This window comes from Aulostomus chinensis, chromosome 15 (assembly GCF_037954235.1).
Source record: "Aulostomus chinensis isolate RoL2024-O1b breed Wild chromosome 15, RoL_Achi_v1.0, whole genome shotgun sequence".
NCBI classification, from domain to species: domain Eukaryota; kingdom Metazoa; phylum Chordata; class Actinopteri; order Syngnathiformes; family Aulostomidae; genus Aulostomus; species Aulostomus chinensis.
In genome coordinates this window covers 10,234,983-10,256,785 of record NC_141334.1, presented here as the reverse complement: position 1 = coordinate 10,256,785, position 21,803 = coordinate 10,234,983, and the positions used below count along the sequence as shown (strand labels likewise).

Here is a 21,803-nt window from a genome sequence, read left to right as displayed (position 1 = left end):
CAAATTCAAGGGTTAACATTTAAGTACAGGCCATATTCAAAATATTACAATCTTGAAATCCATTCAGAACATAAATATTGGTGATAACTGAATGTAATTTCCTTAAGACCTTGTTAAGAATATTCCCTAAAATCGAAATGAACAGTGCAGTGCTTGTTTTATATCATCAGACCCCTCACATAAATAAAATGGTAGATATTTTACATTATGGTAATATAAAAATATGATTCACACATTAACCAATGAAGACATTGAGACCAATGCCTGACAAAGTGTGTGGAACCCCTTCAATTACAATTATTAATACTGAAGTGGAGTCATCAATTCTCATATGGCCAGATTTTCATGATATACGTGGTTGACTTTTCATAACTATTGCTTGATGATGATGAGGTGAAAATATGGCAGATGTTTTGATTTCTAAAGTGATGACAGGCACTGCAAATGATTTGAGATATAAAGGATAATTATGCTGGAACACTTATCTTGTTCTGGACAGCTGGAAATATAATTTTCCCAGTGGTCCCTGGCAGATGAAGACTGAAGACTTAAAACATTGCTGCTCATATGTGTTTATTTTAATGTCATATAATTACATCAGTCTTTCTACTTCAAGCATGTCCTCAACATAGTCCAACAAAACCACTGTGAGTGAGTGTGTGTGTGTGGTTGTGAGTTCAGCTGGGTGTAGATTCAGGGGAGGCTTGCCGCCGTTTCAACAGCTGTTCTTTTCGCGCATTCTGAAAATTCATCATGCAGTCTTTGAATGTCTGGACCTGGTTCTGGCACACCCTCCAGTCCTGGTGCTCAGCCATGCACTCCTGCACGGCGTAGTGGAGCTCAGCACAGCCAGTGCGAGAAATCATACGTTCAACTGGGTCATCCTCGTCGTCTATCCGGCTGCGGTCATGAGGTGAAGGAGACGCCATCCTGTGCCAATAAATGGCGTTTACACAGGCAATCTGCTGAAGACAACATGATGTTATTGAGAATCAAATAATAATAAACTGAGACTTTCATTGCTGTCTAAGTCCTTTAGTGCTGCAATTGTGTCTGTATTAATCGCAATAATTTTGTCTCCAATTTGGACATTTCTGTCTTACTTATAATTTAATAGAAATATTGTGTTTATCATTGTTGGTGTGAGTAAATCTGTCTCTTTCAATTAGAAAATGCATTAGTGAAAGAGCATATGTTGCTCTGACACATACTGTATACCACCGGAACAATAAATGTGCCTAACTGATTAATACTGACCCATTTCTTACTATGAAATCATGAAACATGCCATTGAAGGAGCCATATTAAAAAGTGAGAACTTTTTCTCAGCCGATATTTCGAGTTCAGTATAACCAATTGCAATTGATTATTATTTTTAGATTGTGGTATAAATAAAACCATAGAAAAACAGCGAGGGTCTTAGTAATATCCTCGTAATCCTTTCACCTCCTGCAAAACTACTCAACACCAGACACCAGTTTACTGGTGCAGACAAGTGTCCTCTATGTTGTCAGCTAACATTACAGAGCAAACTTGACAAGCTCTCGTTAGCTTACCGTACCTGTTAGCCTACCTGAAAGAGTCGTTGACTTTACTAAACATGGATAATGCTGGTCATTTATCAGCCTCAAACTCGATAAACACCCTTCAATGTTACGTTGATAGGCGGTCACATTTAAGAGTCGGTCACAGGTGTAACGGTGAAACACTTCCGACCGCGCGTACAATAGTTCCTCTAGAAAAATGAGTCACTAAAATTCTAATGACCTAAATAAATATGAAAATAATAGAATGAAGCAAAAGACATAGAATCAAGGTTTTCACAATGATAATTGTAATGAAGTTGTTGCTTGATTTGTCGAAACGGTGCCTTGTGCTTGGATGTATACGTATGCAATGCCACCAGGGGGCAGCAGCTTCACCACCACAGCCCTCTACCAAATGTAGCCGACTTAAAACGTTCTGTCGTGTGTGTGTGTGTGTGTGTGTGTGTGTGTGTGTGTGTGTGTGTGTGTGTGTGTGTGTGTGTGTGTGTGTGTGTGTGTATGTCAGCTACTGACATCCTTTCAGGCTCAAAACGCTTGATTTTTATTGTTCTCTGTTTATGACCTGGCATTCCAGACAATATACTAAATGATTGAGTAACTATTATTTTCAAGTGAAAAAACTTGAAGTGACTGAGTCTAGAACTCCATGACCTGTCAGGCTGTTTCTTTACAGAAGAGAGCCCATCTGGGTCTAGTCAAAAGATTATTACACTGTTATAACTAGAAAGAAGTTATTTTCACTCAAACTTAAAAACAATTCAGGATCATGGTGGATTGAATGTATATAAATTAGAATATATGAAATCAGTGTAAAAACTGGAATTGGTTTTTATCATTAACAGGACACAATTACTCTCAAATTCTGCTGCACCTGCACCTTAGATTCCCACTAATGAGTCTTTATTAAGTTTGAAGCATGCTGGTTAATGAGCTCCCCCATAAACAATGAACCATTTACTGCGTAACCCTTTGCCTAATTAATCTCACTTGCATCTATTAGTAGATCTCCTTGTCTTACAATTTGAGTAAAATTGATGGGGGTTGGTTAGGTTTGCTCTGAGATCTTACAAAAGAACAAGTTATATTTGTTGAAGTCATTTTGGATTGCAGAGTTGAAACTAAACCCGTATAATCAATATTGGTCATATTACAGTTTAAAGTTATTGAACACTTTAAAGTGATATATGAAAAAATATTGATTATATTTCATATATCAGTTTAAAGTTATTGAACACTTTATTTGTGCAGCTCCCATGTTAATGTTTGTCCATCCTAGAGATGAAAACCCAAAGACTTTTCATTGAATAATTGATTAATTGTTGCAACTTTGTGGCTGTTATTTCAGTTTGATGGTAACAAAAGACACATAGAAAAACACAGTTTAATTGCCTTAAAAATATGTCTATTCAGAGTGCAACAAAATATGATGGCATTATTGATGAGCAATAATTCCATAGAGATCTTTTAAACCCAACAGGACATGTTGACCCCTGCCTCTCTGACTCCTGGGAACCCTGCTAATGAGCCATATTTGTAAGTCATTACCAAAGAATGGTGGTTAATGACCTTGCCTCTAACAAACAAACCTACAGTTCAGGCTTAAGCCTAATTAATCTCATCTTTATCCATTAGGAGGGTTTGTATTGTCAAAATTAAAACCAGAGGGCGATGAGAAGGGTGTGCACTGATACTGAGGAGACATTAGAGGTCTTGAAAAGCTGAAATTCAAGAAAACAGTCATTCCATCACTGAAAGCTTCTTGCCTCAGGCCCCAAACAGCCCTTCCAGAATATGTGTTCCTGAAATTGGCTGGCTAAGTGTGATGACTAAGAGGTGGCTGAGTAAGTATTTCTGTGTACTGCACAGTCATCAAAACAAATAAATGCGAGCAACAGCAAAAATGCTTGTAAATAATGGAAACAATTAAAGACTGGCAGTAACGATGCTTATCTCAGGAGTAATATCAGAGTTTAACCTCCACCAGGGAGGTCACAGCAAACACACTCAACTGGTAGAACACACAATGGTATACAATGTTGTCTAATTCACCTGTTCACACCCACACACTGATGGTGGAAGCTGCAAGGAGACATCACACTCATCAGGAGTATCAGGAGCTGATGACATCTTGTAACCAGTGGAAGCGGGAATCAAACCAGCAGCCCTTTGATTACTGGATGGCCTCTGTACCTCCTGAGCCAGCTGTTATGTGATTATTGTCTCTCTTTTAAGTGGCCCATTTTCACCAAACTTGGTAAAGGGTTGTGTCATGGGTCATGGATGAACCTGATTTTTGGGCAAATCTGTTAAACAGTGTGAAAAGTTGCCTCTTTTAAAAAAAGATAATACAAATGCCTTTGTCCTCAATTTAGTCTTACAAAGGGGAAACAAAGCCAGCTCCTCACTCCACATCACATGTTTACGTCTTATAACTGCCATTCACCCAGGCTTGCAAAGACTTTAATAATACTAGAGAAATACAGAAGATTTCAGGTGCTCAGAGTTCCAAAGAACCATCAGGCTCTGCTTCCTGTCAGAATTAATTAAGGGCTTAAAAAAAAGTCCTTTGGTGTGTAGGAAGAAATTCGTGCAAGAACATTTAATGAATGAAGCCCGTTGACAGGTACTTGAAGTGATGTGTACTTGAGGCTTTAACTCTGCTTTCAGTGATACATAAACCTTGAATCCATTCGAGCCAACACATGGGAAGCTCTAGCATGTGAAACCAACTCTTCATGGTGTCTTTGAGGACTGGTCTCTACCCGGCCGGTTGTGTGATCAGTCACCTGAGAGGATCTAAGAAGAACTCAGAGATTGATAGCTGATCAGTAAGAATGCGCCAATCCAAGCAGGGTCAACACACAAGATCTATCTGAAATTTTTTCATTCCCTCTTTCTCCTCCGCATTGATGAATAAGGGAAGGGATTAATTAGGCTAATGGTTCAACAGCAGTGGGTTTGTTTGTTTACAGACAAGGTCATTAAGCATGATTCCCCTGTGATCCCGACACTACTGGGACTCATTAGAGAGACCCGCAGGAGTCATAGAGGCACAATCCTAGCTTATCACATCCTTTTTTTCATAACATGAATGGAAATGATAAATTCCTGTGGGGATCTCATGAAAGTGTCATATTGAGTACATCTAAGACAAGCCAGTAAAAATGGATGTAATTATGTCCTCTGGGTTTAGTATTAGAGTTTCAAGTCAATCCATGTTTGAATGGCAGACTGACCTTGCTTCTAAAACCAAGGTAAACCCTCTGTTGATTTTTTTTATTTTTTATTTATTTTTTTTTTGCATCAAGAGTGAATTTATGAGCCAGGGCGAGCTTTGATTAATGGAGGCTGTAAAAAGATTAACGAACAATGAACTTGTGAACACACAAAATTCCCCCAAAAAAGAAGCCCTCATTAAGAAGACGGGATAGTGGACATGGATAGTGACATCCCCCCTCCCCAGAAGAAATGATCACCAATTTAAGAAGATTTACAGCTACGCACCCAACCCCCCTGATCTATATTGGTATATCTAATGATTCAGCGTCATTGTCACCCCAAGATAACTGATACGAGAGCGCTTGTGACCTCACCACGGAGAGCAAGTTTTTAAATGTGAGACTATAATTGAAAATATAATTAGCTTTCATCACAGGTGTCACTTCTCTCTCTGTCTATCTGTCTGTCTGTCTGTCTGTCTGTCTCTCTCTCCCTCTCAGCGTCACCTTTACAGGTCATTTGGCACAAACCAAATGTGTTTAGAAGGACAGATCCTGGACTCGGCTCCTGCTCAGGACCATAATTCACTGAATAGCACAATCTTTCCTTTGCGATTTTTTGTTGTTGTTGGTAATTTCGATAATTCAAATATCAAAACGGCTGTTACTGTCAGCAGATCATGTGCATTAAAGTAACACGAAGCAAAGATGTTGCACGCTGTGACATGACAGTATAGTAAATAAAGTCCTGCAGGCTATTGCTCTTTTTCTGTGGATTAATTGTCTGACCAGAAAAGTAAGTGTGCACCAGATCGACAGTGATAACAAATTCAAGTCTCATTTTATTTGTCTGCCCTTAGCTGAGGTGGGGGTAGTATTTGCTCGTAATAAAGTACAATCATTTTCAACCCTTGTGAACTAAATGTATCCCCGGATAAGAATCGATTTAAAAGTCTCCACTGTGATAGAATCATAACTGACGATCCATTGTTCCTGTGGTCCTGGCACGTAATTTATCACATGATCGCAGCATCACTGCGTCACGCAGTGTTGAAGGGTCATTGATTTGAAATTGCATTTCATCATTTTCATATCACGTCGTGGCCTCCTTCCAGACTACATCTGTGACCTCCTCACAGTTGGTGTTCAGATCGATGCTCTCTGATGACTCCCACACATTAAATATTCTCCAGGGCTAAAGCCTACAGGCATGCTGCATGAACTCAGAAAACTTGTGCACCTTATCACGCCCTTTAAGAATCATCTTTTCATTTTTTGCCACACTGTCAATTTTATTCATTTTGAGATATGTCTGTTTTTCTGCTTCTTATATGAAATGAGCTATGTTAGATGTTTTTAAAGTTGAGTCCCCTTGTCACTTGTCAGAGGTAACGGACAGTGAAACAGGTGTAGCTGCAAGCTGGCCACATGAGAGGAGTAGAAAGATGAAAACCCAACTCATTTCCTCACAGCATCATACGAGGTTCTCTCAGTAACAAAGTAATTTTAGCCCTTTGTGCATCACTTTAGCTTCATAAGATACACAGATCCAGACTTATCCAGACATATTGTCCGTTGGTGTTAACAAATACTGCCTGGGTTGGTTTTGCTGTCAGGGTTGTTATGTAACGACAGTGTAGTAGTGTTTGGGAGCGCTTTACGGGACTATTTTAAGGTGAATTCTTTGACGGGGAGAGTGGAACTGCGTGTACTGTGTTTGAAGGCTTGAACAGGGGTTGTAATAGCCGACTGAAGGCTGCACTAAGAGGACAGAGCTGTTGGAAAGTGACAGACAGGTTGTCAGTTTTCTCTGAGGTAACAGGCCAATGTTACGTCCAGTCAGAGGATCAGCAGTGAAGGACAGCATGAAATATTCAAACTGCTGAGACAGCACTTTTTTCCACAGCTATTTGAACGAGAAGCTGCCCGTCTCACACACACACACACACACACACACACACACACACACACACACACACACACACACACACACACACACACACACACACACACACACAGAGCTCAAACACTTGCTGGCAGCCAATTAGCAGAGCTACACTTGATGTCTGAAATTAATGGTGATGAGACTTAATGAGCAGTAAAGATTTCCAAGTCATTAAGAAGAAAAACTGTTATTGAACTGCTGTTTTAAATAATGTAACTAGAATTTAATCAGTAACGATGTTGAAAATGTTGCACTTACTGTAACTGTGATTAAACCAGAGATGTTTGGTGTAAACATTACGGGATGAAAGCCGCAGATACCAGAATCCAGAATCCAGAAAAACAACCAAATCATTTTAAAATGGCCACAAAATAAGAAGTGTTTTGCGCAAAACTAAGTAATAAGGTAAAAATAGATTTATAAATAACCAGCATGCACCTTCACTGGTTTCAAACTGTGACCACTAAAGACACCTCATAATTAATTTGAATACGGACAGAAGGATTTAAGGTCGAACTTCCTGGTTGTCCTTGAAAGGGCGACGTGGCCAGTAAAAGCCTCATTACATACCTCTCAGCAGTGAGCCAGCTGCTTTGGACTGTTCAGGTCTGTGGGCAGTAAGTGGAAAAAAACCAAAACTGCTTTGGTTGAGGTTCTTTAATGAAATGACAGAGCCATAAGGTTATTGGAATGTTCACATCTAAATGGTCTCTCACTTCTGAGACTGTGGATTGCATCTCGCGCATAAACAAGATGGAGGGGTTTGTATTATTCCTGTTAACAATATCCAAAAATATTAGTGAAATGAATATGCAAAATATTTACTATCGTGTATTTCAGTGTTGACCATATATTTTCAAACATTAATAAATATGTAAAGAGGCTTCATTAGGTTATAGATCGGAGACACTTGCTCAGCTTGTTAAGACACACTTTGTTCTCCTGGTCAAAGGCCCATCGACCAGCCTACTGTGTTTATCCACATGAAAACCCACAAATACTGCAGTCATCGCCTTTAAAACCTGGTGTTGTGCTGATCAAAACCCACATGACCTTTGGGCTTTGAGACCGGCGCAAAGTTCACCATGTCAGCTTCTGTATGTTGGTTCCCATGGTTTTTAATTACACTGCTGAACCACCAGTAATGGAAATATCGACCTGAGTAGAGCTGATACATTAATTCATCCCCCTGACTGAAATGTATACTGTATTCGTTCCCTCATATGATACCTTAATGATACTTTAAAGAGCTGTGCGTGAGCTGTATGAAGTAAATCAGTAAAGTAATATGATGACATGCCAAATGCGTATTATTCCCTCGGGCTGCATTTATAATCTAACTGGATATCATGACCCTGCACTAAAGGATCCAACCTGCCTCTACGACTCCTGAGAGCTCCATTACTAATGAGCTCCATTACTACACAATGCTGTTTAATGACCTTGTTTGTAACAAACAAACCTTTCACTGTTCGCATTTATGCTTAATTAATCTCATAAGAACCAGTTTGGATTCCCCAGTCTGTACTTGAACAATTAAAAACTGGAAGGACATTTGTGTTGGGGGACATTACTAAGGAGTAATTATGCAAGGGGGTGATGTTTTGGGTCTGTTTGTCAGCGGGATTATTTGCAGGAACTACCAGAGCGATTTAAATGAAACTTCACCTTTACCTTCAGTGTTTCATCTGAACATAAAGCAGCTGTGCAAGAACTAATAAACTAATAATGATAAAGTCATACAACCCATAATGCATCACATGGAGTGTTCACAGGTGTTCCAGCATCTGCCATGTGTTAAACTGATGCCCTCAATTAGCAACCATTCACAGAGATGAGCTCATAATTCTTTCAACATAAAAGCTGAAGGAAGTCAGTCTACCAGCACCAAACTGAACAGTCTCACCACCAGTGATCAGTTTAATATTTGAGCCCAAAATTAATCACTTTTGATCAAATAAAGTGTACCACCATATCCATGACATCTCTGGCACTGGTCATTCCAGCAGTTGTCATCCATTCCGATTTATTTCAAAGATTTGTCAAGAACTGTCATCATTGCTTGGTGATCGTGAGGACATGTTGGCGGTTGGGAAGAAGACAATAATGAAGTACCGGGTATATCATATAATACAATAAGTATAATGTGTATCCATCACTAAATATGTATTCCTCATATCATAAATGACTCCATTCACAGTAATCCTGCTCCCAGGCACACATCCTATTTGCCCTTTTTTCTCTGTAAGTACCCACTCATTTGACGTGTCCTACTGGATTTGTGCAGAGGAGAAATAAGGGGCGATGTCAAACTGTTCTTTTTTAGTCTACCTTGAATTCCTCCCACTGACACCCCCATTCTCCTTCAAATCAACAGCTGCCATCGCCGTCTGAACATTTTTCTTAACTTTGAATCAGGAGAACAATATATTCCTGATTTGGTGTCCTAACAAGTCAAGGTGAAAGAAGTTAGACAAAAGTGCCACTGGAAGAAAAATGAGCGAGAAGAATTTCATACTTGAGACATTAGCATTGTTCCCTTCAGCACAAGTCATTTTCTTTTGTTTTCGAGCTGGCGTTCTGTCTTGTTGAAATTCTATTCTGAAACATCAAACTGCTAAACCCTTCTCTTATCAGCATATAGGGGGTGCTCATCCTAAGCCCTTAACCCATCCAGTTATACATTATTCATACCATTTATCATGTACAGGGTGACACGGAGCAGGAGCCAACCTTAGCTGACATCAAGCAAGAGGCGGGGAACAACCTGGACGCATCATCAATCAATCTTCACGGTTAAACATATCTAGACAGACAACCATTCACACCTGCAGCTGGTCTCCAGCAGAGTGCCACTGGGATGGTTTTATATTGTGAGTTAACCTGGAAGTTAACGACACCATAGGTTAACTCGGCCGACAATCACTGGGATTTTTACATTGCGTTTAGTAGAGGACAAGCTCGTGGCGAAGGAAAGCTTGTGTTTCTTTTTACTCAGCAAGATAATCTTCACAAATTAAAACCCATTTCAATTTTTAAAGCTGTAAAGTGTGAATGCAACCATTAGAAGAGCAAAGCTAATATTACGCTCATCATGTACTACACCATCGATGCGTGGCGTCTCAATCAGCACATCTAGCTTTGCGTGTCTTCTGCTTTGGCATCAATCAATTTTAATGTCTGCAACAACCTCTGTTGGCTTCTTCAGCAGCACATTATCAATTGCTGTTTTTGAGACACTTAACAAGCTGTGAAATGCCTGTGTGGCGTTTACTTGTAAAAAAAAAAAAAAATCCACCGCAATGCAACATTAAAAAGAATTTATGTCAGACATGAACTGAAAACCCACTGACTGTGAAATGATGGAACTGGATGTTCAACAATACCGACGTTTTCCCCGGTTTTGAGACTCAGTTGACATCTCTATTCACTTATGTTGCATGTTCTTGGTGTATGGGAGGAGGCCAGAGCACCCAGAGAGACACAAGGTGACAAACATTCCATGGCAGGCCCCAGAACCTCCTTGCTGTGCGGGTTAGCTAACCAGCGCCACCTAACCCTTTGTGTGCTGTTGAGGGCCTGGGAACACTGGCCTGACCTCGTAGCCGGGACAACTCCGACATTCAGCTAATTTCCATCTGTCAAATCACAAACTTCCTCCGTTTCCTCTGAGCAGGAAGCCAACACTTTCTTACACCCAGAGTCAACGACACCAAGTGATTCATATGTCCAGGAAACCATAGCATTCAATTAGGGGTTGATGGGCTGTGATAATGTGTTCTTGAAATTGCTCTCATGGAGAAAAGATGGAGGTCGTTTGAAAAGTTTGTGCTGCACAGATATGACTGAACTCTCTGATAACAGCTACATTTACACATCAGACATCTCCCCTAGTTTCTAGCTGGGTTTTGGCCTCCCAGACATTCATTCATATACAGAGATGAGTCACCTCTTTGCATAAGGCAAGGACATTTAGTACTCGGACTAAAGAACACTAATGAATCCTTTCTCGACACCCCCTTTTCTTTATCTGTCTTTGGCGGTTCTTTCCTTTTGCTGGGCTCAGCTTAAACCCTGTCCCCACGTCCTTAGAAAGTCACTCAAGTGAATAAAATCATTTACCTGGATGAAGAGGAGTGAGAGAGGGGAATAGACAGATGGAGGGGGGGAGGGGGGAGTGGGGGGCATGTAGGGCAGAGGAAGTCTTTGACAAATACTGTACTTCTAAGGAGAATTTAGGAGAGTGAAAGAAGGACAAAGACAAGAAAGAGGGAAGTACAAGCAGGACTAGAAAGAAAAACAAAGCCCACACACAAAAAGAGAAGTGGCAGTATTAAAAAACGCTGGGGAATAAATGCACTGGTGTTTATATTGAGCAAAAAAAATTAAAAAAAATATTAGGTAGTATTTGATAGTAAATGGAGATGAGCACACAGATACAAGGTTATGGATGCAAGTGTGTGTGTGTGTGTGTGTGTGTGTGTGTGTGTGTGTGTGTGTGTGTGTGTGTGTGTGTGTGTGTGTGTATGCGTGTCTTGTATTTCCCGATGTAAAGTTGAACTCGCGCTGAAGTTCATTTTGAGAAAAGAGCACAAAAAGAGTGCACAACGACAAAGACGAAGACGAAGACGAAGACGAATATCTAATCAATATTGATCTCTCAAATAATCAATGAAAGGTCGGATTAAAGGTTTACCACAACGAAAGGAAGCTTTTTACAGTCATATCATTGTATATGACACCTCATAGACACTTCACACTCCACTGTATATCATGATAGACTATTTATGGATATTCATATACAGCCACTGTCACCGCACATTTGCCACGTCACGTGTCATAATTATGTTTCTCTCATATTTATTGTCGTAACGTCTCTTTCAGATCCCCCCCCCCCAACACACACACACATACACACACCAAGTGGTTGTTTGAGTTCTTGTTCCAGATGTGTAATGTGTGTACTTTTATCCTTGATCACTGCTGTCCTGATGATTAAGTCGATCTCTGCGGCCTGCTTATACGACATGACAGGGACAGTTTCATATTTTGACGTCTTCGTTATTTGACGGCTGCTCCTGCACTTGTGCTGATAGTGCTGACACAGCAAATACGCTCAAAGCAGGAGAGTATGAAGATGGTGATCTATCTATCTATCTATCTATCTATCTATCTATCTATCTATCTATCTATCTATCTATCTATCTATCTATCTATCCATCTATCTATCTATCTATCTATCTATCTATCTATCTATCTATCTATTATTGAGATGCTTGTACCAATAAGCATTAATTAATAGGAGACAGCCATTACACGATATCATGACATCATGTGTGATGTGTTTCATATCTTCCTTTATTAAGGTGAATATGTATTCATTTTGTGTTTATCAGCAGTTACTTATGCCCTTATTAACAGTTCTTGCTGCAGAAGCGGGAGCTGCAAAACGCTTAGTTAACTGTTAATAAGAGTATAATAAAGGATGTATTACCCTTTACAATAATTGTTCCTGCTGCACAACTGGTAGTTAAAAAAGGCTCTTTTAACTGTTAATAGGAGCATAATAAAGGATTTATTAGCATTCTCAAAGCATCGTTCTTGCTGTAAATCCGGTAGTAACAAATGTCTTCTGTAATTGTTAATAACAGCATAATAGAGGACTTATGAACCTTAATAAGGCATTGCTCTCACTTTGGCTGTGGGAGCAAAAAATATTGCTGACTGTAAATAAGGGCATAGGTAACAAATGCACAATATGAGTTCCTATTAAAGTAAAAAAATAAAAGTGTAACAGTAACCTTTGTCCTATTAACAATTAATGTTTACAATGCTATTAATTACACTTACATTGTCTTCTTAATGTAAAATAAGCATATATCATAAGTTGGTGCGTCATCACCTGTTAATTAATGCTTATTACAAGCATCTAAATATAAATTGCTTCCCAGTGTGTAACTTGTTTCCCTGCATCAGTCACTTCAACCAAAGGATGTAGCCAACTATCCACTATTTAAAAGTACTTTTTTTTTACGAAACAAATAATTGATATCCTGTCATGTTTTTTTTTTCCCATGTCATCCTTTTTATTACCTAATTTGCATATTTTACAAACGTTCTATTAAGACACACTTGACCTATACATCTTCCTTTTTCCCCCCGCCTAAGCTCTTCATGTTCGACCTTGGCTGTGATTGAAATGTGGGGGATTTTGGTGAGAAGAAAGGTTGATAGGCCAACAGACAGATACTGACTTCACAGGTTTCTCATCATTCTCCTGGCTTTAGCAGTCATACTGCTGATGAGATTACACTGCCTCTCTGCCGTATCTCCCCATGCAGACCTCCGCCGGCCTCTCACTCTGGTTCTCTAAAGGGAGCAGATGGGAAAGTCTGGAGAGTCTTTTCTGATGAGTTTACACAACGTGACCTCCCGCTTACATTCAGAATACAACAGTGATGCTGTTTATGGGTCACACATCAGATGTCAAGTCTACATTTCCTGATGGTGATGCACCGATGTAAATAACACTGCTAACTCGCCATTTTTATTTGACCTTTTATTCATGTTCTGGTTGGTTTACTATGCCTACAACAATTACATGCATGGTTAGGTTCTGTCTCTCCCTCTTTTTGCTTTTGAACTGACCTGGTGTCAAATGTGTGTCTTCATAATTTGAAGACTGCTATTCCTGTGTGGCTGATGACATATGACTTCAGCTTGACCCTGCTTGCACAAACATGGCACTCCAAGCAACATGTCAGCTCCTTTCTTACCTCCCCATCCTCCTCTTTCTCTCTCCCTCAGTACTCTATGTCTACTGCCTTCCCCCCTGCTATATGATTAAAATGACTTTTCAGTAATAACACAGATTCATCGCTTCAGTTCACCTTTTCAAATCCCCCCAAAAAGACACCTTTACTGTATATTTGTCACTTGGTTAATAGGCTTAGTAATACTAAGTGTCTGAGAAGATCACTCCTCTCTTGAGATATTCATACATATTTACAATATACACAATACTGCTCAGAAGTTGACGTAATAATCACCTGGCAAGATGAACATTTAAAGTGTTTTACAGTCATTTACTGTCTCGGTGCATCGTAATGTGAGCGAGGGATACCACTGAAGGTCCTGGAAGTGGTGTGAGGTTGTAAAAACTATTCAGGCAGCCTTCTTGAAACAGTGCATCTCCACACAGCTGCAGCCAGATGTGTCAAAGAGTTAAACAGCCACGTTGGCCAGTCTCGGGTCTGAGTCCTGCTCGTACCGGTAGTGATAGACCTCCATTTGGTCCCGGCACGCCTCTCTGATGTTGTTGAGCCAACGTTTGATGCCGCCCCGGTTGAGGTACAACACCATTAAAAAGACCACCCCGATCAGAGCCAGAACTATACCCAGGAACACATATGACACCGCTTCCAGGTTCTCGTTCATACAATCCACGTCTTCTCCCCGCAGTGTCTCCAGAGGGACCCCTCTCTTGGCCTCCGGCTCGCTGCACAGGAGACGCCCCGCATCCGGGCACTGAGACGAGTTCTTCAGCCAGTAGTAAAAGGCCTCCAGCTCGCAGCTGCACCGGAACGGGTTCAAAGACAAGTAGACGCGTATGCGACTTTGCTGGTACAAACTGGTGACGTTCTGCCTCTCGATGATCTCTATGGAGTTATTTATCAAGACTAACGCGTGAAGGTTATAAATGTCTAACCTCACCAAAGGTATGGACTTCAAGCCGTTTCCCGCCAACTCCAGTCTGTGGAGGTTGCGCAAACTTTGTGTGCCGAGCGCAGCGGAAAGGTGCGCTGTGGCAGCAGGTAGAATTGAGCAGTTTAGGTAAAGAGAGCGCAGTTCTAGTAACCCGTGAAAGGCTCTGGCTGAGATAAACTCCAGTCTATTGTGGCTCAGATCCAGCAAATGCAAACGAGGGAGTCTCAGGAAGGCGTAAGGTTCTATAACCTGTATCCCGTTGTAGGACAGCGACAGAGTGATCATTTCCAACTCCGTGCTGTTGCTCATGAACGCACCTCGGTGTAAAGTTGAGATGTTTCTCCCTCTCAGGATCAAGGTGGATGTCCACTCAGGAATGTCCACCGGCACCTCGATATCCTCCCCATCGTGGCAGGTCACCGTCCCTGAGTCTCTGGCACACACGCAGGACGACGGACACGCATCCTCCGTCCTGACAGGATACAACAACAAACAAGCCACCGCTGCGTAACACAAACACCACTGTTTCCAAATAGCAAAAAGACACTTTGGGTTATCGGCGAAGTAAAATATCCACATTTTCTCCTTCATCTCAGTCTCAGAGCAGGTGTAGGAGTCTCGCAAAGCAGGTGATCTCTCCGTTTAGGCATGAAAAGTCGAAATCAGTTCGGATACTTTGAACCGTGAGAAGAAGAACATATTTTATCCACTGTCATGTCTCTGTGCCGCGTCTCCGTCTGGAGAAAAGACACATCGGAACGGTGCGTGTGGCCGCGCGGAAAGCTGCTGATCCGCGCTCCCTTGGTGGTATTTTTGACGCCTATCTGTCACTGGGAGAGAGAGAGAGAGAGAGAGAGAGAGAGAGAGAGAGAGAGAGAGAGAGAGAGAGAGAGCTCCTCCTAACCCTATTCTGAAACTTCAATTCACCGTCTTTTGAAGGGGTTTGCAGAGAAGCTTGAATATGAATACACGGCGATAACAAACAAAGTTAGGCTGATGCTATTTTGTCTCTTGAGTTATCGGAGTCATTCTGGAAAACCTCAGTATCATTCACAGATAAACGTCTCACTTGTCAGAAGTGTTCAGTGCTGTGTGAAATGTAATTTGGGAAGACAGATGGTGGAAGGATTCAGCAGACTGAGAGCTGGTCGTTTCCTTTCCTTATCAGCGTTCCATTACACACGCTCAAAAATGGAAGTACAAAAGAAAAAGAACGTTTTTTTTGCAAGTTCACTTTTGAAGAATTTTCTCTTGATTTGTTACCTCAGATGTAATGCTGGTCTTCTAGAGGCTAAAAGTGCGTCTTTTTATTAACAAGTGTCCAACCCCCCAGCACCAGTGCCTCTACTCTCCTTTGCATGTGCTGCTTTTGAGTGTGCTGAATTTACTGCCTCTTGTTTGTTGCAAATCAGCTGCAGTAATTATAATTAGAGATATGTGCAGGCAGCGAAGCCTGTTTAATGGGGCCTTGGTCAGTCATTTCCCATTGATCCCCTCTCTAAGGAAAGAAAACTCACTCCTGGAGAGTTGGTCACGCTCTCTTCGCATCTACAGAATAGAACTGGCAAACAAATCAATAGATTTCAGTAAACAAGCTCTGAGATTTGCATTGTGATGCAACAACAACATTCTAAACGTAAGACTGCAAGTCTGGGAGTAATGAGAGAGAGAGAGAGAGAGAGAGAGAAAGAGAGAGAGATAGTGAGGTGAATTACACTCCAATTAGGCAATGAACTAATACGCAATACACCACAGAAGATGAATGCATCTGGTCCTGCAGGAGATGATAATTTGTCTTCTCCAACATAATTCCAGCTGTAGTTAACAAAGTGGGATCACGAACGACACGTTAGGACTGAAAAGGTATGATTGAGAAACAGGGTTAGGGGTTTGGCGAGGTTAAGCACCACGGACAGCTCTGTTAAAAGCATTTATTGCAAAGACCACAGGGAGGAGGCAAAAGAAGCAAGTGGACATGAAAGGGTGGTAGGAAGAATGATTTTCAGACACACACGAACGAAGGAAGAAAAAGAAGTAAAATGAGGCGACGGGACAAAAGTCAAGGGTACTGCAGAATATTGTGCAGCATAAAAAAGGAAAGAATTTTGACTTTAAAAATAACTTTATTAAAACAGTTGGGTATCTCTCAAAACAAATACACTCACACATGAAAGAGATGAGAGCAAAGACAGAGAAAAAGGGGAAAACAATTCACTTATCAGAGAAGGAAGCTCTCATTTCTCCCGGAGCAAAGAACTCCTTCCACTGGCCAGAAAATCCAGATTATTTGCTGTGCGATAATAAGCAACCTTCATTTCCTCAACACCATCTGCACATCCTGCACAATTAACCTTGTTTTTCCAGCACATCCAGATAGCAAGCTTAGCCATTGTAAACATGACATTCAGAGGAGCACAAAAGCAGGACAGTTTTTATTCCTCGAGGCATGTGTAGATAAGTTTTAAATAGACGTTGGAAACAAACACAAAAAAAACATTTTCAGTTTAACATTTCCATATCAAATCAAGCTCAAATCACCAGTTAGTTTATTGTTGCAGCTGTAGAGTGAGAATTATTAGCCTCTGACTTGGCAATAGGCTTGTATTCTCTCTCTCTCTCTCTCTCTCTCTCTCTCTCTCTCTCTCTCTCTCTCTGCATGTGTTTACCGAGTGGGTGAGCGCACATACATAGAGAGCATCCGACCACAGCGTCTGTCCTGATAAAGAGAACATGACACACATGAGAAGCTTCATCTGCATTCAGCCTTGTATTTAAGCGCCAGGCTCGTCAGTTTCCTGCAGGCTTATGATGAAGCCTCTCTGAACTGGAAAGGATAATCGTAACTGGCATGATGCTTTAGTCTAATCCAAATGAATACTTAATGGTTTTGTTCATGGCAAGTTTCCTTTGTTATAAACATGCTGCACCAACATCCTGAACTCTTCTTGGAACCTGGCTGCAGGGATTTGCTCCCATTAGGCCATAACAGCATTAGCTAGCACTGATGTTGGGTTCTTGCTCTTCTGAAAAAGAAAGTCTTTGTTGCCACTGAACAATGGAATTTGTCCTCTGCATTCATCCCATCCTCTACAGAGCAATGAGCAGCCAAGCACAACGCTCAGGGAACAAGTCCAGATCATCCTGGTCCTTGGTCAGGAGCACTGACTACATACGTGTCTGGATGTAACTGTAACTGCTGTTTTCCATGATGTTGTTGAACCCGGGATGTGCCTACCACAAATAAGGACAATGGCTGATTGACATTTTCATTGTTATCATGCTTTTAGTATGTAATGTTAACACATTACATAGTGTTTGAAGTTGTGGTCATTTCACATATTTTCCATGTGATCACCCTGTCTGGAGCACCTGGATGGAAACGTCTGTGTTGGGGAGGTAAATATAGACACTAGTATGGGGGCAGGAAAGAGAAAATGAGACAATAGGACACAGCCAGAGATAGAGGATGATGGAGAATGGTCCTGCTGCCGCTGCTGCTCCTGATAAGCACAAAGCCCCTCACTAACAGCAGGTTGTTTTGCCCATTAAGCTATATGGGATAGTATTTCAACCTCGTAACATGCAAGGACATTCCCTCATTCGTCCTCTTCTCTCAGGGCCCGCGTGCTTCCTCTGTGGGCGTCCTCTCTATCTGCTGCCGCAGAGTGCTGATTTAGTGTTGGCTGCTATTCACAGGCTGTTGCAGGGATATTGTTATGGTGCCCTCCTTGTGGCCTACAACTTGACACTGAACCTTGTAATTGATTTACCCAAGGCTACCCATCCCTATCTCCCCACTACAGTGTGTGTGCACACTTATGAGAAGTGACCAGTTGCCAAAAACCTTGGCAGAGTTTTCCACCTATCCTCAGGTGTGTCATTAATTCAGACGGCTCTAGAGCACATGCTAAATTAACAGAGCTGCTGGTTTTGTGTGTGTGTGTGTGTGTGTGTGTGTGTGTGTGTGTGTGTGTGTGTGTGTGTGTGTGTGTGAAGTATGTATGGATGATTAAATATTGTGTGCCTTATTATTTGTACACTTCCGCACAACTATGTTCCACTCTCAGGTTTTGGTTTCATCTCCTCCTTCATCCTTTCTGCATCACTCGTCATTCATTAACCTTGTTTTAACTGCCAACCTGCTCTTTCCTTCATCCTCCCTACAGCTGGCACATGACTATCAAATGAATAAATTAACTTTGATTAAATTAAATATGACCTAAGAAAAGGACACAACCATAAACACACCATTAAGTCTGCAGGGACAAAACTATACCACATTTAAAAGGCAGAGTTGTGACGAACATACAGTACATTTAACAGAGTTTTCTATTTAGAATATAACATATAAATAACTGAATGTAGGTACGGATACAATTTAAACAGATGGCTATCAGAATACAGTAACATTCTTTAAAAAAAAAACAATTAAATACGAGAAGGGATTACTTTTAATTCAAAATCTTAAAGTGATAGTTCAGATTGTGCGAAGTTCCCATTGCGCTGTGACGCTTGAACTGCTTTGGATGGGGCCATGGAAAAAAATGAATCAAAAAAACGTATCAATATCTTTATGCATCAAGACATCCTTTTCTTTTGGCTCAACAACCACAGACCTAGCCATATCATCTCTATATCATTTTGAAGTTTTCTTTCTTAAATTCCCTTGAAGGCATGTGCCAAATTTTTCTGAATTATGCGTATTTATCATCTCCATAGCCGGACAGACAGATAGAAACCCTTCCGTCCTCTGTGTGTGCATTAGATTTAGTTTTTATTTTATTTGGATTGGACAGTGAAAGTGAAGGAACCTTCCTCGTATCAGGCAAGACAATGTAAACAAGCCAGAGTACTGGTTATCTACCTTCTGTTGCCCCCAGAAAGCACAATTAATGGTAATGTATCGGCAGACTAGCATACCTTCATCTTGCCCGATCAGTTTTCAAAACTTGTAGTTCCTCTTCTGTACATTCTGGTTCAAATACATCAGGTTCAATACTTGAGTTTTCCTCAGCTTCTTCTATAACGTCGGCTATTACGAGTAGTCACTCATTGTTTTGTTTGTTGGCCAAAGTAGTGGTTCCAGCTGTGTGTTTGACCCTAAAATTGCAATATCTCATTATTTCAAATGTTTATTTCATAGCAAATATCATGCACAACCTGACAGACATATGCTAACACTTCCCATGCAGTAGCATTAATTTAACTTAGCTAACTAGCAGTCAGCTGGTCTCTTGGGGTCTCAGCTCCCCAGTGCACACACACAGAGAAGAGAGAAGGGGATCTATCGTCTTGTTTGGCTCTGGGGAGAATGGTAAATAAGCGTATTCCACAGAAAGTTGGTGTGTTGCTTTAAAGTCTGTAATAGATACAGTAAATTATGAGTCTGGACAAACATCAATGTAAACTGCAAATGGACTGGTTGGCTGAAGCATACAGTAATTAGACTGCCACTGATTCTCCAAGCTGGAGCTTTTAACATGGCTTTGAAGATAGCTTGGGGAGTTGCTACACAAGTTTACTGATGAAGCAGGCATGGACAGTTTATCCAGACCAACTGTGCTAATCTTGTTTATCATGGTTGTAATTTTACAGAGGCTTTGATTCCAAATATAGTGAAGCTGTAGTTTCAATGTTGTTCCAATTCCAAAAGAAGTCTTTGCACGTACTCATGTCATTCTGAAACCATGAACTTTTACCAACAGACTGGTCTCCTTGCTATGTCAAACTACCCTCTCTTTCCCACAACGTGCAGTATTTCATCTTCACTGGAGTCTGCCCTTCTTCTTACCTTTGACAGATTAGCAGCTCTCATTTAAGTTTTGCAAGAAAAGGCCTTGAAGCCGCGGAGTAACTTTAATAAAAGTTCAAAGAAATAGGTTTTTTTCCTTCTATGCAGAGATTCAGCACCCGAGAGAGTGAAATAGTCAGTTAGCTATGAAAGTGACTCAGGGAGCGATGCATTGCTGTCCTGCATCATCATTGGCCAAAAGCACACACACACACACACACACACACACACACACACACACACACACACACACACACACACACACACACACACACACACACTTGTACTGCTGCTGTCTGTTAGATGGGTGCCAAGGGACATACTGTGATACAGCAGGGTGCTCATGGGTAACAGCATTTCCATCCTAAATCTTCCTTCATCCTTCTCCTTGCACTGTGTGTGTGTGTGTGTGTGTGTGTGTGTGTGTGTGTGTGTGTGTGTGTGCTTGTGTTGTTTGATAGTGTCCGTTTTAAAAAGAGTGCAGGGTTAGAAGTTGAAGGACGCTGCAGCACACATGATGCAACATAGAAACTCTTCAGAGAGGAGAGTTGGTAGGAAGATCAGAGCTCATCTATCTTCCCTCCAGTTAAACTAGACCAGTAATGATAGAAAAACATCCCATTCCTCGCTCATCCTCCTGCCCTCAATGCACTCCTGTTTGGTCCTCTTGTCTTGCAGTCCGTTCCTCTGTCTATCCGCAGCCCCGCTTCTTAAACAGTACTCCACCACCAGATGAATAAGAGATGAGGGGATGAGGGAGGTGATGAGAGGATGGAGGTGAGGGAGAAGTGAAGCGATTGGAGTCCAGTCAGTACCCCGTGGGGATGAGGGTGTAAATGGATCTTGAGGAGATGGTGTCACCTGTCCTGGGACCATTAATTAGTCATTTAGAGTTGTAATGGAGTGAGCCGTAGCCAGACGAATACAAGCAGCCATTCTGAGTCAAGATAGTCAGGATGTTAGGAGTTAGAAAGCAGAGTGACTTCATGTCCCAACAAATCATAAACAGAGGATTACTCAAATGTGTGGGATATTTATGTAACAATAGAAGTCACATTTGTATTGGGTTTTCCAAGCAACCTTGCAAACATCTGCAGTAAGTGACACTAATTTAGACGTCGATGATGCGGTACGATGAAAACGAGCAAATTAAAAAAAGATATGTATGATACATTTATTCTTTTAACCTTCCCCAATTTTCCGGCATGGAATGGAAAGTTAAAATTCCTTTCATGTTTCCAAACCTTATCACCTATCAAAGAGATGAATGTAAACTCATTGTTAAGTCACATTACATTTTTGAGAGGGAGTTTTATACCTTCATGTGATTTATCGCATTCATTGAATGTTAATCCACAGCCATCAAACTCTTAAGTCTTAAAGTATGAATAGAATATGATGTGGAAATCAATAGTTCAGCAAAGTGCTGTGTTTAATCTGTAAATAGATCTGAGCCTCTTGATATTCGTCTCATGTGCTGTCACTTCACCTTCCCTGCTCGAGTATTTCTCCGAGGTTTTGAACATCAACAGTTCATTTTAATCTTTGAAACCTCTGTAAGTTAGATACGGAATCATCAATTGATGTGAATTCTT

At 41.0% G+C, this 21,803-nt stretch overlaps 2 protein-coding genes across 5 annotated transcripts; both read right to left on the bottom strand.

Moving 5' to 3' along the window:
- On the bottom strand, positions 1-1,712 carry coa4 (cytochrome c oxidase assembly factor 4 homolog). Of its 4 annotated transcripts, none has more exons than XM_086226824.1 (2): positions 1,574-1,712; positions 1-962 (listed from the first exon to the last, which is right to left on the bottom strand). In XM_086226824.1, exon 2 carries the CDS (start codon positions 927-929, stop codon positions 678-680), a length of 252 nt encoding a protein of 83 aa, XP_086082950.1. In that variant the 5' UTR covers positions 930-962; positions 1,574-1,712; the 3' UTR covers positions 1-677. The 4 variants fall into 4 exon arrangements, with proteins under 4 accessions (XP_086082950.1, XP_086082951.1, XP_086082952.1 ...); XM_086226825.1 differs by having other exon boundaries at positions 1,562-1,688; XM_086226826.1 differs by having other exon boundaries at positions 1-965; positions 1,574-1,685.
- An 11,279-nt stretch (positions 1,713-12,991) lies between these two features.
- tpbgl (trophoblast glycoprotein like) lies at positions 12,992-15,198 on the bottom strand. The gene has a single exon (XM_086226711.1). It carries the CDS (start codon positions 15,006-15,008, stop codon positions 13,935-13,937), a length of 1,074 nt encoding a protein of 357 aa, XP_086082837.1. The 5' UTR covers positions 15,009-15,198; the 3' UTR covers positions 12,992-13,934.
- Positions 15,199-21,803: the final 6,605 nt, after the last annotated feature.